Raw genomic sequence first — 18177 nt, 5'->3', positions numbered from 1 at the left:
ATTAATCATGACTAATACAGTAAAGACAGTGTCACTGCATTAATCATGACTAATATAGTAAAGACAGTGTCACTGCATTAATCATGACTAACACAGTAAAGACAGTGTCACTGCATTAATCATGACTAATATAGTAAAGACAGTGTCACTGCATTAATCATGACTAATATAGTAAAGACAGTGTCACTGCATTAATCATGACTAATATAGTAAAGACAGTGCCACTGCATTAATCATGACTAACACAGTAAAGACAGTGTCACTGCATTAATCATGACTAACACAGTAAAGACAGTGTCACTGCATTAATCATGACTAATATAGTAAAGACAGTGTCACTGCATTAATCATGACTAACACAGTAAAGACAGTGTCACTGCATTAATCATGACTAATATAGTAAAGACAGTGTCACTGCATTAATCATGACTAACACAGTAAAGACAGTGTCACTGCATTAATCATGACTAACACAGTAAAGACAGTGTCACTGCATTAATCATGACTAATACAGTAAAGACAGTGTCACTGCATTAATCATGACTAACACAGTAAAGACAGTGTCACTGCATTAATCATGACTAACACAGTAAAGACAGTGCCACTGCATTAATCATGACTAATACAGTAAAGACAGTGTCACTGCATTAATCATGACTAACACAGTAAAGACAGTGTCACTGCATTAATCATGACTAATATAGTAAAGACAGTGTCACTGCATTAATCATGACTAACACAGTAAAGACAGTGTCACTGCATTAATCATGACTAACACAGTAAAGACAGTGTCACTGCATTAATCATGACTAATATAGTAAAGACAGTGTCACTGCATTAATCATGACTAACACAGTAAAGACAGTGTCACTGCATTAATCATGACTAACACAGTAAAGACAGTGTCACTGCATTAATCATGACTAATATAGTAAAGACAGTGTCACTGCATTAATCATGACTAATATAGTAAAGACAGTGTCACTGCATTAATCATGACTAATATAGTAAAGACAGTGGCACTGCATTAATCATGACTAACACAGTAAAGACAGTGTCACTGCATTAATCATGACTAACACAGTAAAGACAGTGCCACTGCATTAATCATGACTAATACAGTAAAGACAGTGTCACTGCATTAATCATGACTAACACAGTAAAGACAGTGTCACTGCATTAATCATGACTAATATAGTAAAGACAGTGTCACTGCATTAATCATGACTAACACAGTAAAGACAGTGTCACTGCATTAATCATGACTAACACAGTAAAGACAGTGTCACTGCATTAATCATGACTAATATAGTAAAGACAGTGTCACTGCATTAATCATGACTAACACAGTAAAGACAGTGTCACTGCATTAATCATGACTAACACAGTAAAGACAGTGTCACTGCATTAATCATGACTAATATAGTAAAGACAGTGTCACTGCATTAATCATGACTAATATAGTAAAGACAGTGTCACTGCATTAATCATGACTAATACAGTAAAGACAGTGTCACTGCATTAATCATGACTAACACAGTAAAGACAGTGTCACTGCATTAATCATGACTAATATAGTAAAGACAGTGTCACTGCATTAATCATGACTAATATAGTAAAGACAGTGTCACTGCATTAATCATGACTAACACAGTAAAGACAGTGTCACTGCATTAATCAAACACTTGTCCAACTGGATGAAAGAAAAACATTTTTCATGCTATTGAAAATCCTCACCTTGGAGAAATAACCCACAAGATGACAGCCTTTGTTGTCGTTCTTTGTTAGTATGTAAAAAAGGAAAGGCTCCACGTCATAATATAGGGTCTTGTGATCTAGGAACAGCTTGGCTAACAGGCAGAGGTTTTGGCAGAAGAGCTTGCTGACATTTCCATCAACCTAAACACAGAACAAGACCAGCATAAGAACATTGTTAAAATTCAAAACCAACAGTAGATTCTTTCTTCCTGTCCCTCAAAACCATTCAGTCACATGTCATACAGATGCAGCACCATGATCACGGGGCAGCGTCTCAAATGGAACTCAATTCCCTTTTAAGTGCACTGCAATTTGACCAGGCCAATAAAGGATCTGCTTCAAAGTAGTGCACTATAATTCAGTGCCTTCAGAAAGTATTTAGACCCCTTGACTTTTTCCACATTTTGTTGTGTTACAAGGTGGGATTCAAATGGATCTAATTGTCTTATACACACACACACACACACACACACACACACACACACACACACACACACACACACACACACACACACACACACACACACACACACACACACACACACACACACACACACACACACACACACACACACACACACACCTACCGTTCAAAAGTTTGGGGTCACTTAGAAATGTCCTTGTTTTTGAAAGAAAAGCACTTTTTCTGTGCATTAAAATAACATCACATTGATCAGAAATATAGTGTAGACATTGTTAATGACTATTGCAGCTGGAAACGGCAGATTTTTTATGGAATATCTACATAGGCGTACAGAGGCCCATTATCAGCAACCATCACTCCTGTGTTCCAATGGTACGTTTTGTTAGCTAATCCAAGTTGATCATTTTAAAAGGCTAATTGATCCTTAGAAAACCCTTTTGCAATTATGTTAGCACAGCTGAAAACTGTTGTCCTGATTAAAGAAGCAATAAAACTGGCCTTCTTTAGACTAGTTGAGTATCTGGAGCATCAGCATTTGTGGGTTCGATTACAGGCTCAAAATGGCCAGAAACATACATATACATACATATACATATACACATATACATATACATACATATACACATATATACATATACACACATATATATATATATATATATATATATATATATATATATATGGTCAAAAGTAGTGCACTAGATATAGGGAATATACTGCCATTTGGGACACAACCATTGCTTTACTACTGTGAAGAGTGACCTCTGACCTCGAACACTGAAAGGTCGTCCTTCCTGTAAATCTCATTGGCCGGAGGGTGAAAGCAGCCACACTTCTTGGTGTGTCGCTGTAGGATGTTCTTGCTTTTCATGTACTTCAGACAGAACTCACACAGGTAAAGCTTTTGCAATCTGCCAACGACAGAGACAACAAGACAATTTGTATTTCAGCTTGCAAATTAAAAGCCTAGAAAACACAGTAAATCCGAACACTGGTATAATGCTCTCAAAATACAGTATTTCTATAGGACAAGGACAATGTTTTCTAAACTGGGTCTAATAACATTGATTGGTCCTAATTTGGCTGAGTAAAAAATGAAGCTTACCTTGAGTATTCAGGTGGGTAAGGCGAAGAGTACCAGGTTTGGATACAATACTTCCCAAACTCTATGAAGGCAGGGAATCGTCCAGAGTCAGTGATGGTCATGGTTCCATTTCTCTAAACATGACAAAACAAAAGAAAATGTCATACCACAAGCATTCAAACAGTCTGACACAGACAGCAACTTCAACAATGGGATGTGGACCCTTCTTGACACTAAACTACTCTTCATGTTAGAAAAAAAAAAGACACATTTAGAATTTGTCATGTTAAATAAACTACAGGCTAGATCTAACTTGTATTGATCAGGTGATAGGTGTGAGAAGTGTGATTGAGAGAGGTTTATTTTGAACAGTTTCCTCACCTGCGACGAGAGCTCTTGGACCTGTGTGAATATCTCCACATCTTCCTCTGTGACGTGTTCCCTGGAGACCGCTACAAAGCCAGGTTCCTGCTTCACCCTCAGCCCCACTTCACTGCCTGTTACAGCAACCAAACATTACAATCCGTTAGTCACAGTAACCAAACAACCTGGTTACAGTCACAGTAACCAAACAGCCTGTTACAGTCACAGTAACCAAACAGCATGTTACAGTCACAGTAACCAAACAGCCTGTTACAGTCACAGTAACCAAACAGCATGTTACAGTCACAGTAACCAAACAGCCTGTTACAGTCACAGTCACAGTAACCAAACAGCATGTTACAGTCACAGTAACCAAACAGCATGTTTCAGCCTGTTACAGTCACAGTAACCAAACAGCCTGTTACAGTCACAGTAACCAAACAGCATGTTACAGTCACAGTAACCAAACAGCATGTTACAGTCACAGTAACCAAACAGCATGTTACAGTCACAGTAAGCAAACAGCATGTTACAGTCACAGTAACCAAACAGCATGTTACAGTCACAGTAACCAAACAGCATGTTACAGTCACAGTAACCAAACAGCATGTTACAGTCACAGTAACCAAACAGCATGTTACAGTCACAGTAAGCAAACAGCATGTTACAGTCACAGTAACCAAACAGCATGTTACAGTCACAGTAAGCAAACAGCATGTTAGTCACAGTAAGCAAACAGCATGTTACAGTCACAGTAACCAAACAGCATGTTACAGTCTGTTACAGCCACAGTAACCAACAGCATGTTATAGCCTGTTACACTGTTACAGTCACAGTAACCAAACAGCATGGAACAGCCTGTTACACTGTTACAGTCACAGTAACCAAACAGCATGTTACATTCACATCAGAGGTGTATAATCAAACATGGTGGATCATCAGTTCTTTATACAGCAGATGGGGAACGGTGTTCTGTAGCGCATGTCAATTCGCTAGTAAATGCATTTGGTTTTAATGTGCTTGTAATGCATATATAACAATGCATATATCACAATGTATGTATCCTAATGTATGTATCCTAATGTATATATCCTAATGTATATATCATAATATATGTATCATAATGTATGTATCATAATGTATGTATCATAATATATATATATATCATAATGTATGTATCATAATGTATATCATAATATATGTATCATAATATATATATCATAATGTATGTATCATAATGTATATATCATGCTGTATGTATCATAATATATGTATCATGCTGTATGTATCATAATGAATGTATCATGCTGTATGTATCATAATGTATATATCATAATGTATATATCATAATGTATGTATCATAATGTATATATCATAATGTATGTATCATTATGTATATATCATAATGTATGTATCATAATGTATCATAATGTATATATGCATAATGTATGTATCATAATGTATATACCATAATGTATGTATCATAATGAATGTATCATCATGTACAGTTGAAGTCGGAAGTTTACATATACATTAGCCAAAAACATTTAAACTCAGTTTTTCACAATTCCTGACATTTAATCCGAGTAAATATTCCCTGTCTTAGGTCAGTTAGGATCACCACTTTATTTTAAGAATGTGAAATGTCAGAATAATAATAGAGAGAATTATTTATTTCAGCTTTTATTTCTTTCATCACATTCCCAGTGGGTCAGAAGTTTACATACACTCAATTAGTATTTGGTAGCATTGCCTTTAAATTGTTTAACTTGGATCAAATGTTTTGGGTAGCCTTCAACATACTTCCCACAATAAGTTGGGTGAATTTTGGCCCATTCCTCCTGACAGAGCTGGTGTAACTGAGTCAGGTTTGTAGGCCTCCTTGCTCACACACACTTTTTCAGTTCTGCCCACACATTTTCTATAGGATTGAGGTCAGGGCTTTGCGATGGCCACTCCAATACCTTGACTTTGTTGTCCTTAAGCCATTTTGCCACAACTTTGGAAGTATGCTTGGGGTCATTGGCCATTTGGAAGACCCATTTGCGACCAAGCTTTAACTTCCTGACTGATGTCTTGAGATGTTGCTTAAATATATCCACATAATTTTCCTCTCTCATGATGCCATCTATTGTGTGAAGTGCACCAGTCCCTCCTGCAGTAAAGCACCCCCACAACATGATGCTGCCACCCCTGTGCTTCACAGTTGGGATGGTGTACTTCGGCTTGCAAGCCTCCCCCTTTTTCCTCCAAACATAACAATTTTCATTATGGCCAAATACTTATATTGTTGTTTCATCAGACCAGAGGACTTTGTACGGTCTTTGTCCCCATGTGCAGTTGCAAACCGTAGGCTTTTTTATGGCGGTTTTGGAGCAGTGGATTCTTCCTTGCTGAGCGGCCTTTCAGGTTTTGTCAATATAGGACTCATTTTACTGTGGATATAGATACTTTTGTACCCGTTTCCTCCAGCATCTTCACAACATTTACATTTGAGTCATTTAGCAGACGCTCTTATCCAGAGCGACTTACAGTAGTGAATGCATACATTTCATACAATTTCATACATATCATACATTTTTTTTTCTGTGCTGCCCCCCCATGGGAATCGAACCCACAACCCTGGTGTTGCAAACACCATGCTCTACCAACTGAGCTACAGGGAAGGTCCTTTGCTGTTGTTCTGGGATTGATTTGCACTTTTCGCACCAAAGTACGTTCATCTCTAGGAGACAGAACGCGTCTCCTTCCTGAGCGGTATGACGGCTGCGTGGTCCCATGGTGTTTATACTTGCGTACTATTGTTTGTACAGATGAACGTGGTACCTTCAGGCGTTTGGAAATTGCTTCCAAGGATGAACCAGACTTGTGGAGGTCTACAATTTTTTTACTGAGGTCTTGGCTGATTTCTTTTGATTTTCCCATGATGTCACGCAAAGAGGCACTGAGTTTGAAGGTAGGCCTTGAAATACATCCACAGGTACACCTCCAATTGACTCAAATGATGTCAATTGGCCTATCAGAAGCTTCTAAAGCCATGACATACTTTTCTGGAATTTTCCAAGCTGTTTAAAGGCACAGTCAACTTAGTGTATGTAAACATCTGACCCACTGGAATTGCGATACAGTCAATTATAAGTGAAATAATCTGTCTGTAAACAATTGTTGGAAAAATTACTTGTGTGTTGCACAAAGTAGATGTCCTAACCGACTTGCCAAAACGAGTTTGTTAACAAGAAATGTGTGGAGTGGTTGAAAAACGAGTTTTAATGACTCCAATCTAAGTGTATGTAAATTTCCGACTTCAACTGTATATATATATCATAATGTATGCATCATGTATGTATATATCATGTATGTATGCATCATGTATGTATATATCATAATGTATGCATCATGCATGTATATATCATGTATGTATGCATCACGTATGTATATATCATGTATGTATCATAATGTATGCATCATGTATGTATATATCATAATGTATGCATCATGTATGTATACATCATAATGTATGTATTATAATGTATGTATCATGTACGTATGCATCATGTATTTATATATCATAATGATAATGTATATCTCATCTCTGGATGTGCATTTGAAAATCCCTAATGTAATGATGTGAAACTAAATCACTAATTACGTAACTGCTTTCATGTGCTTATGTTATCCCACCAAGGCTACGTCCCAAATGGCCCTCTATTCCCTATACAGCGCACTACTTTAGACCACGACCAATACAACCCATAGGGCTCTGATCTAAAGTAGTGCACTATATAGGGAATATTTGGGACAAATGACCATGAGTTAAAAAGCCAAGGCAGTGACAGGAGCAGAGTGTGGAGAATACGATGAAACAACAATTTTGTTGAAAACCTAAGCAAGCAGCTTTAGCATAAATTTAATAAAAAAACACTTGAAATGATGTATTATACACCAACAAAACAGAATGTGTTACAATAAGTGTAAATTATACATAAACAAATCAATAATTACAGAGATTAGCTTGAGACTTAAGTATGAGTTTTAAATTATGTAGATGGCTTTCAAATGAAAACACTATTGCTTCTATACCAGAGTTGTGGACTCCAGTCACATGACTTGGACTCGAGTCTGACTCAAGTCACACATTTTATGATTTGAGACTCGACAGAAAATAAAATTACTTGAGACTTGGAGCCTCAAGACTCGGGCACTCAATTTGAAACGGATTACTTGAAATTATCGGGCCAGGTTTTGTAATGTTTTTTTTTTCACTTATTTTGTGGATTACTCTCCATGCAGCCAGAGACAGTAACGGCAGTGTCACCCTTGCAAAAAAAAAAAAAAGCGAAACAGATTGGCGTACTGAAAACGCACAGTCTGCCCTCTGATTGGACCAGCAAACTGTCACTCAACACAGGTCGGATGAGCGAGCAGAGATTGCTGATTTGCTGTGCAGCTATAGTGCAGTGCTATAGTGCAGCTATAGTGCAGTGCAAACATCACATTTTAGGGACAGAGGATTGACATAATAAATAAATATGATTGGTGATCAAGAATATTAACTTTTACTTTGGATGCTCACTAGCAATGGGGCATCAAACAACACTTAACAACACTAGCAATGGGGCATCAAACAACACTTATGCCTACTGGTCTTTTGGCATGTAAAAAATCCTTGAAATGTATAATTTATTTATGAAGTTTGTATTTTTTATTTTGTGGTAAAGAGGCATCATAGGCGCGTTTCTCCACTTGCGCACTCCAAACTCCCGTCAGTGGAGCGTGTGCTTTGTTCTGTGGTTGAAATGTTTGCTGGTGCTTTTGCACGTTTAAAGGGCCATGTGTGGGAAATCTATAGTTTATCTAATACTACAATAATTGTGTTTCATCATTCCATCACCGTAGGTTTTATTTGTTTCATGTTTGATACAATACATTTTCATTGACCATTTCTTACGCTCTGGGTGGGCGCGATGTTCATTGTTTATTGAGGTAGAAGTTCTGTTCAATTAATTCAACGAATGGCTTCCCTTGTTCATGTTTCCCAGGTTATGTCGGAGCTCCGTGTGTTTGTGTCCTATTCGTCTGTCATTCTGGTCGTGTGTAATAGAAGCGGCAACGCCTCAGTGGGCATAGACTACGCTAAGTGCCCTGCGCGCCACGCTTTGGAGTCAGTATGTTGAATAAGATAAAATGTTTGTTCCATGTATGAATGGTGATGAAATATCATTAATAATCATTCATTCTGATTAAGAAGAATGTAACAATGGATGTGGAAATTGCCTTTTACATTGTAGAACCAGTTTATTGGTTGTGTAATTGCCAATTGGGTAATTGTATGGTCCTGGGAAGGGCCAAGTGCTTATATCGGACTCCTTTTGGTTCCTCAAGGGGAACTTGGCAGTACAGTTTGGCCCTCCACTGGGGCCATTCAGTTATGACAGGTTAAGTCTGATACAGAGGCTATTTATTTTGGGCTATTGCCCATGTATATTTGGTAAATCTACTTGTATATTTTTATTTTATTTCACCTTTATTTAACCAGGAAGGCTAGTTGAGAACAAGTTCTCATTTACAACTGCGACCTGGACAAGATAAAGCAAAGCAGTGCGTCACAAACAACAGAGTTACACATGGAATAAACAAACATACAGTCAGTAATACAATAGGAAAAAGTCTATATACAGTGTGTGCAAATGAGGTAGGATAAGGGAGGTAAGGCAATAAATAGGCCATAGTGGCGAAATAATTACAATATAGCAATTAAATACTGGTGTGATAAATGTGCAGAAGATGAATGTGCAAGTAGAGATACTGGGGTGCAAAGGAGCAAAATAAATAAAATAAATAACAGTATGGGGATGAGGTAGTTGGATGGGCTATTTACAGATGGGCTATGTACAGGTGCAGTGAAATGTGAGCTGCTCTGACAGCTGGTGCTTAAAGTTAGTGAGGGAGATATGAGTGTCCAGCTTCAGTGATTTTTGCTGATGCATATGTTCTTTTGCATATGTTGATGATATTGCACTTTCATCATTGGATCAACAAGACCTGTAACTAAATCTACATTGAGCACATCAACCTGACTTGCCTTCTGCTGACTTCAGGCCCTTAAAGGGATACTATGGGATTTTTGCAATGAGCATGCTAGTAGCTACCCATAGACTTCCAGTCATTGTGCTAACGCTAATTAGCATTGGCTCGCAAAACTACCACTAACTTCCTTCATACAGGACAGAGACATAAATATAGTATTCCCTTACTTCATCTGACTCTGGGAAAGTAGATAAAGCGCCTCATTGCCAAAATTCAGAAGCATGTCTTTAAGACTGTTACAAGTTGGGCCTCGTGAGTGGCGCAGCGGTTTAAGGTGTCACTACAGACCCAGGTTCGTTCCCAGGCTGTGTCACAACTGGCCGTGATCGGGAGTCCCATAGGCCGGCGCACAATTGGCCCAGCGTCATCCGCGTTAGGGGAGGGTTAGGCCAAGGGGGCTTTACTTGGCTCATCGTGTTCTAGCGTCTCCTAGGGGCGGGCCGGGGGCTTGCAGGCTGACCTCGGTCGACAGTTGAATGATGATTTGCTCCGACACATTGGTGCGGCTGGCTTCCGGGTTAAGAAGGTGGGTGTTAAGAAGCGTGGCTTGGTGTGTCATGTTTCGGAGGAACCAAGACTCAACCTTTGCCTCCTGAGCCGTTACGGAGTTACAGCGATGAGACAAGATCAAAATGAGGGAGAAAAAGGAGGTAAAATACCCCCAAAATGTAATAAAAAGACTGTTTTAAGGTCCCTATTTAAAAAACACATAATCAAAATGTGTTGTAGACAAAATAATGAAAAGGGCCACCTGATAGCCTCAATACATAGACAAAGATTTGTAGTTAACCTGTTAGGGCTAGGGGGCAGTATTGACACGGCTGGATAAAAAACATACCCGATTTAATCTGGTTACCACTCCTACCCAGTAAGTAGAATATGCATATACTTATTACATATGGATAGAAAACACCCTAAAGTTTCTAAAACTGTTTGAATGGTGTCTGTGAGTGTAACAGAACTCAAATGGCAGGTCAAAACCTGAGAGATTCCTTTACAGGAAGTGGCCTGTCTGACCATTTCTTGAACTTCTTTTCCATCTCTATCTTTTACTAAGGATCTCTGCTCTAACGTGACACTTCCTACGTCGTCCATAGGCGCTCAGAGCCCGGGAAAAAACAGAATGTCGTCATCCCAGCCCCAGGCTGAAACACATTATCGCCTTTCTCAAGTGGCCGATCAAGGGACTCTGGGCTTAGGCGCATGACCCGACCGCCCCCGCCTTTGTGATTTTTTCCTCTGTTTGCCGAAAAGGAGATTCCCTGTCGGAATATTATCGCTTTTCTACGAGAAAAACGGCGTAAAAATAGATTTTAAACAGCGGTTGACATGCTTCGAAGTACGGTAATGGAATATTTAGAATTTTTTTGTCACGAATTGCGCCATGCGCGCGACTCTTCTTTACCATTTCGGATAGTGTCTGGAACGCACGAACAAAACGCCGCTATTCGGATATAACGATGGATTATTTTGGACCAAACCAACATTTGTTATTGAAGTAGCAGTCCTGGGAGTGCATTCTGACGAAGACAACAAAAGGTAATCAAACTTTTATAATAGTAAATATGATTATGGTGAGTGCTAAACTTGCCGGGTGTCTAAATAGCTAGCCCGTGATGCCTGGGCTATGTACTTAGAATATTGCAAAATGTGCTTTCACCAAAAAGCTATTTTAAAATCGGACATATCGAGTGCATAGAGGAGGTCTGTATCTATAATTCTTAAAATAATTGTTATGCTTTTTGTGAACGTTTATCGTGAGTAATTTAGTAAAATGTTAGCGAATTCCCCGGAAGTTTGCTAGTTCTGAACGTCACATGCTAATGTAAAAAGCTGGTTTTTGATATAAATATGAACTTGATTGAACAAAACATGCATGTATTGTATAACATAATGTCCTAGGGTTGTCATCTGATGAAGATCATCAAAGGTGAGTGCTGCATTTAGCTGTCTTCTGGGTTTTGGTGACATTATATGCTAGCTTGAAAAATGGGTGTCTGATTATTTCTGGCTTGGTACTCTGCTGACATAATCTAATGTTTTGCTTTCGTTGTAAAGCCTTTTTGAAATCGGACAGTGTGGTTAGATTAACGAGAGTCTTGTCTTTAAATAGCTGTAAAATAGTCATATGTTTGAGAAATTGAAGTAATAGGATTTTTAAGGTTTTGAAAATCGCGCCACAGGCTTCAAGTGGCTGTTACGTAGGTGGGACGAATTCGTCCCGCCTAGCCCATAGAGGTTAAACCAGTCATTGCATGTATAGATTATAATTATTTTTTTTACTTTACTTGAGACTCAACTTGGAAAAGTAACTTGAGACGCGACTCGCTCTTAGAATGCACGACTTGGACTTGACTCCAGACTCGATCCGTTCTACTTTGGACTTGACTTGAGACTCAGACCATGTGACTTGAATAACAGTGACTTGGTCACACCTCTGTTAACAACCCCTTCAAATCCAATCCATATCCTTAAAAACAAAAAAACGGGATCTTAGCCCTTTAGGTCCGGTTTCCTAGACACAGATTAAGCCCTGGACTAAAAAGCTCAATTGAGAATCTAAAATTGGACGTGCTTCTTAGTCTAGGACCAAGCTAAATCTGTGTCCGGGAAACCAGACCTATGACACCATATGATGGAGAGATAGATCAATAGCTGATCAATAGTCGAGTGTCAAGTGTGAATCGTCAATGGTAGGTGAATGTTAATCACTAGGGTGTATGTGTCAGTCTAATGACAGTTGGAGGTGAGGGTGAATGGTGACAGTGCCACTGGTGGTAGTGGGGTAGTGGTGGGTGGAACGGGGGGGGGATGCTAATAATGCAACCACAATACACTACAGGTAGATAACGATCCCCGTGGGCGAAGGCAGTGCACAATGGCAGACGGTCAAGGACAAGAGGAAGCAGTATGAGGGTTTAGGTCAAGGGCAGGAGGACAGAGGAAGCAGTATGAGGGTTTAGGTCATGGACAGGAGGACAGAGGAAGCAGTATGAGGGTTTAGGTCAAGGACAGGAGGACAGAGGAAGCAGTATGAGGGTTTAGGTCATGGACAGGAGGACAGAGGAAGCAGTATGAGGGTTTAGGGTTTAGGTCATGGACAGGAGGACAGAGGAAGCAGTATGAGGGTTTAGGTCATGGACAGGAGGACAGAGGAAGCAGTATGAGGGTTTAGGTCATGGACAGGAGGACAGAGGAAGCAGTATGAGGGTTTAGGTCATGGACAGGAGGACAGAGGAAGCAGTATGAGGGTTTAGGTCAAGGACAGGAGGACAGAGGAAGCAGTATGAGGGTTTAGGTCATGGACAGGAGGACAGAGGAAGCAGTATGAGGGTTTAGGTCATGGACAGGAGGACAGAGGAAGCAGTATGAGGGTTTAGGGTTTAGGTCATGGACAGGAGGACAGAGGAAGCAGTATGAGGGTTTAGGTCAAGGACAGGAGGACAGAGGAAGCAGTATGAGGGTTTAGGGTTTAGGTCATGGACAGGAGGACAGAGGAAGCAGTATGAGGCTTTAGGTCATGGACAGGAGGACAGAGGAAGCAGTAAGAGGGTTTAGGTCAAGGACAGGAGGACAGAGGAAGCAGTATGAGGGTTTAGGCTTTAGGTCATGGACAGGAGGACAGAGGAAGCAGTATGAGGGTTTAGGTCATGGACAGGAGGACAGAGGAAGCAGTATGAGGGTTTAGGGTTTAGGTCATGGACAGGAGGACAGAGGAAGCAGTATGAGGGTTTAGGTCAAGGACAGGAGGACAGAGGAAGCAGTATGAGGGTTTAGGTCAAGGACAGGAGGACAGAGGAAGCAGTATGAGGGTTTAGGTCATGGACAGGAGGACAGAGGAAGCAGTATGAGGGTTTAGGTCAAGGACAGGAGGACAGAGGAAGCAGTATGAGGGTTTAGGTCAAGGACAGGAGGACAGAGGAAGCAGTATGAGGGTTTAGGCTTTAGGTCATGGACAGGAGGACAGAGGAAGCAGTATGAGGCTTTAGGTCATGGACAGGAGGACAGAGGAAGCAGTATGAGGGTTTAGGTCATGGACAGGAGGACAGAGGAAGCAGTATGAGGGTTTAGGTCAAGGACAGGAGGACAGAGGAAGCAGTATGAGGGTTTAGGCTTTAGGTCATGGACAGGAGGACAGAGGAAGCAGTATGAGGGTTTAGGTCAAGGACAGGAGGACAGAGGAAGCAGTATGAGGGTTTAGGTCAAGGACAGGAGGACAGAGGAAGCAGTATGAGGGTTTAAGTCAAGGACAGGAGGACAGAGGAAGCAGTATGAGGATTTAGGCTTTAGGTCATGGACAGGAGGACAGAGGAAGCAGTATGAGGGTTTAGGCTTTAGGTCATGGACAGGAGGACAGAGGAAGCAGTATGAGGGTTTAGGTCAAGGACAGGAGGACAGGAGGACAGAGGAAGCAGTATGAGGGTTTAGGCTTTAGGTCATGGTCAGGAGGACAGAGGAAGCAGTATGAGGGTTTAGGTCAAGGACAGGAGGACAGAGGAAGCAGTATGAGGCTTTAGGTCATGGACAGGAGGACAGAGGAAGCAGTATGACTGTTTAGGCTTTAGGTCATGGACAGGAGGACAGAGGAAGCAGTATGAGGGTTTAGGTCAAGGACAGAGGAAGCAGTATGAGGGTTTAGGTCATGGACAGGAGGACAGAGGAAGCAGTATGAGGGTTTAGGGTTTAGGTCATGGACAGGAGGACAGAGGAAGCAGTATGAGGCTTTAGGTCATGGACAGGAGGACAGAGGAAGCAGTATGAGGCTTTAGGTCATGGACAGGAGGACAGAGGAAGCAGTATGAGGGTTTAGGTCATGGACAGGAGGACAGAGGAAGCAGTATGAGGGTTTAGGTCAAGGACAGGAGGACAGAGGAAGCAGTATTAGGGTTTAGGTCAAGGACAGGAGGACAGAGGAAGCAGTATGAGGGTTTAGGTCAAGGACAGGAGGACAGAGGAAGCAGTATGATGGTTTAGGTCATGGACAGGAGGACAGAGGAAGCAGTATGAGGGTTTAGGCTTTAGGTCATGGACAGGAGGACAGAGGAAGCAGTATGAGGGTTTAGGTCATGGACAGGAGGACAGAGGAAGCAGTATGAGGGTTTAGGGTTTAGGTCATGGACAGGAGGACAGAGGAAGCAGTATGAGGGTTTAGGTCAAGGACAGGAGGACAGAGGAAGCAGTATGAGGGTTTAGGGTTTAGGTCATGGACAGGAGGACAGAGGAAGCAGTATGAGGGTTTAGGTCAAGGACAGGAGGACAGAGGAAGCAGTATGAGGGTTTAGGGTTTAGGTCATGGACAGGAGGACAGAGGAAGCAGTATGAGGGTTTAGGTCAAGGACAGGAGGACAGAGGAAGCAGTATGAGGGTTTAGGTCATGGACAGGAGGACAGAGGAAGCAGTATGAGGGTTTAGGGTTTAGGTCATGGACAGGAGGACAGAGGAAGCAGTATGAGGGTTTAGGGTTTAGGTCATGGACAGGAGGACAGAGGAAGCAGTATGAGGGTTTAGGGTTTAGGTCATGCACTAATATGATGCACTACTATAATAAAGGAGCCGGCGACAGCGAGATGGAACTGAAGCCGCGTTGCTAGACTAAAATACATCAATTCAAGTCAAAATACGCAAATAAACAGGTTAAACAAATTGAAATTAATTAATTAAAAGTATGTGGTAAAAAGAAAAGATTAGTAGTAGAAACTTGTTAAAATGTTATTTAATAAAAGTGAGGTAAAGCCACAATGTGCTTGTTCACTCTTTAAAAGAAAACATTAGCTAGCTCATACAGTAGTATACATTTTTATAAATAGCCAGGCAATTTGTGACAAGCCTTGGGGTTTAAAAAAAAAAAGATAGCAGTAGACGCAGGTAGTTTGGGTCGGAGCGTTCAAGCCTTTTCTTACCATGGTGGTGCTCTGTCTTAATTCTTCCTTCGTCTGTCATGTCTCCCTTTCCTGGTGTTTCCTGGGTTCCCTTCTGAGGGGTCATTTCCTGGGTTCCCTTCTGAGGGGTCATTCTATATCTTAGCCTGCCTAGCGTTCTGTGCTTTTTAAAAAAGGGGTTACGTCTGAAATGACTGACCAACTTAAAGGGGCGCCCCCTTGGCCGGCCGTGCCCAGGATGGGAAGAGGCGTTAGGGGATGAATGGGACAACAACAGCAACCGATTCTTTATTCTCTCTTTCTTTCCAAGGTGCTGCTGGGAAGGATGGGGAATGAGAGGACACGTTTTGGATGCCTTATGGTGCCTGCGCTTAGGTGGTGCGTAACAAGGCAGTCCCTTTTTCCGAGACTGTCCCTGAGTGGCATAGATATGGGAGAGTCCGTCAAAGAGTCCCTTAAGCTGGTTGTGATCAGACAAAATAGTAAGGGAGGGGACGCTAGACTGGCTGGAAGAACTCTGAGGGGAGTTAGCAGAGGTGGAGAATACCTGGGAGGTGGTGGAGCCCTGTCCAGACAACGTGGGTGGGGGAGAGAGGGGGAGTGTACAGGGAGATAGGCTGGTGGGGGTTAGCTTTGCAGCCATGCCAACAACTGACGGAGATTGACTTAGTTTCCATAGTTTTGGCGGAGGGACAGGCTTTTTCCTAGCAGGAGAACAAGACTGTGACCCTTTCGAGGCTGAGGGGTCTAAGATCTCGCCGGCTCGCGACGACCTACGACCGACAGGCGAGGGGGTAAAGAATTTGGAAAGCCCATCGATAAGCCCTTTGGTTTTCTTGTTAACGGTGAGTATAGCTGCTGGGGTGGAGGAGGAGGACGAGGTGGGCGTGAGGGGGGGAGTGGTGGAGAGGGTGGAGGAGGAGGTGGTGAATTGGGGAGTGGGGGTGACAGCGTCACCTGCCCAACAGGGGTCAGCTGTAGCAACAGCCAATCTGTCTGTGGCGTTCTTCACAGATGCTGCATGACCAGATGAAGGTGTGGAACAGACGGTAAGCTTTTGACCCCTACCAGGTGACCCCCTTCCTCCCCGGGCTAGCATGGAGCCATCACCACTGCTTACAGACCTAGAAAACAAAACAACATCGGGTTAGGATACCAAATTGTTTTCAAAGAGTCATAAATAAAAGCTATACAGAGAAACAAAGCTAAACTTTATGAGAATGTAAGTACTAACAACTTAGTCATAACTCAATAACAAAATATTGCGATAAAAAGCTGGTTAATTTCCTGGAGTCAATAAGGTGGTTTACAGACACTCTGAACAATCATTTATTGGTACAACAAAGTAAGAACAGACCATAATGATAAACTTACATTCTTTGTTTGAGCTTATTTCTGGGCCTCCCGATTGGCTTTGCATATCGACGTTTGATCTGATCGGCTTTCATATGCAGAAATGTCTTTCCATTTTCCTTGGGCCTGCAGACCTGACAGACCCAGGTACCTGGACACACACACACACACACACACACACACACACACACACACACACACACACACACACACACACACACACACACACACACACACACACACACACACACACACACACACACACACACAGAGGGAGAGACAAAATCTGTTGTGAGGCTTCATCAATTCACAGGACACATTCATTTGAAACATTTCCTTTTAATGCAGACAGAGGGGGAGAGAGAGAGGAACACTCCTACTCACTTCTTACAACGAATGGAGAGAGAGAGAGGAAGAGAAACTCCTACCCACATCTTACAACAAACAGAGTGAGAGAAACACTCCTACTCACTTCTTACAATGAACGGAGAGAGAGGAAGAGAAACACTCCTACTCACTTCTTACAATGAACGGAGAGAGAGAGGGAGAGAGAAACACTCCTACCCACTTCTTACAATGAACGGAGAGAGAGAGGGAGAGAGAAACACTCCTACCCACTTCTTACAATGAACGGAGAGAGAGAGGGAGAGAGAAACACTCCTACCCACTTCTTACAACGAACGGAGAAAGAGAGGGAGAGAGAAACACTCCTACCCACTTCTTACAACGAACGGAGAGAGAGAGGGAGAGAGAAACACTCCTACCCACTTCTTACAATGAACGGAGAAAGAGAGGGAGAGAGAAACACTCCTCACAACAAACTACAATCAATTAAATCAACACAAGGCAGGGAAATCCATAAGAAAGAAACTTCCACCCAAATAGACTTCTAGTCTGGGTCCCAACTGGCAACTCCCTCTACAGTGCAACACTTTGACCGGTGGAGAGAATAGGCTAGCATTTGGGACGCTGCCCATGTCAGCATGTTTTTTGAGCAAAGCGATTCGACTGTGTGAATATTAGTCTGTCTGCCAAGCGTCCTACACTTCAGTACATGTTCAATCATTACAAGTATAGCTGTAGGCCCTGTACTGTAATCTACAGATAATACATCACCCCTGGGACTGGGGAATCATTTCATATGTATGCTAACTCCTAATAAGCCATGTCTGCTTCACTACGCTGAGACAAAGAAAGAAAGAAAGAAAGAAAGAAAGAAAGAAAGAAAG

General features: G+C 41.7%; 1 protein-coding gene across 4 annotated transcripts in view; it reads right to left on the bottom strand.

Annotated features, from left to right (window-relative positions):
* Positions 1 to 18177, bottom strand: part of LOC106589879 (histone acetyltransferase KAT6B) — a 102607-nt gene that overhangs the window by 30894 nt on the left and 53536 nt on the right. For all 4 annotated transcript variants that reach the window (XM_045710443.2, XM_045710447.2, XM_045710442.2 and 1 more), the window contains exons 6-11: positions 16970 to 17099; positions 15617 to 16719; positions 3648 to 3763; positions 3288 to 3400; positions 2952 to 3093; positions 1738 to 1899 (exon numbers count right to left, since the gene is read on the bottom strand). In XM_045710443.2, the coding sequence (XP_045566399.1) occupies positions 1738 to 1899; positions 2952 to 3093; positions 3288 to 3400; positions 3648 to 3763; positions 15617 to 16719; positions 16970 to 17099 (1766 nt within the window). The remainder of the gene's footprint in view (positions 1 to 1737; positions 1900 to 2951; positions 3094 to 3287; positions 3401 to 3647; positions 3764 to 15616; positions 16720 to 16969; positions 17100 to 18177) is intronic.

This window comes from Salmo salar, chromosome 28, assembly GCF_965601325.2.
Source record: "Salmo salar chromosome 28, fSalSal1, whole genome shotgun sequence".
Lineage (NCBI taxonomy): Eukaryota > Metazoa > Chordata > Actinopteri > Salmoniformes > Salmonidae > Salmo > Salmo salar.
The sequence above is the reverse complement of the archived record's forward strand: the minus strand, read 5'-3'. Positions and strand labels throughout refer to the sequence as shown.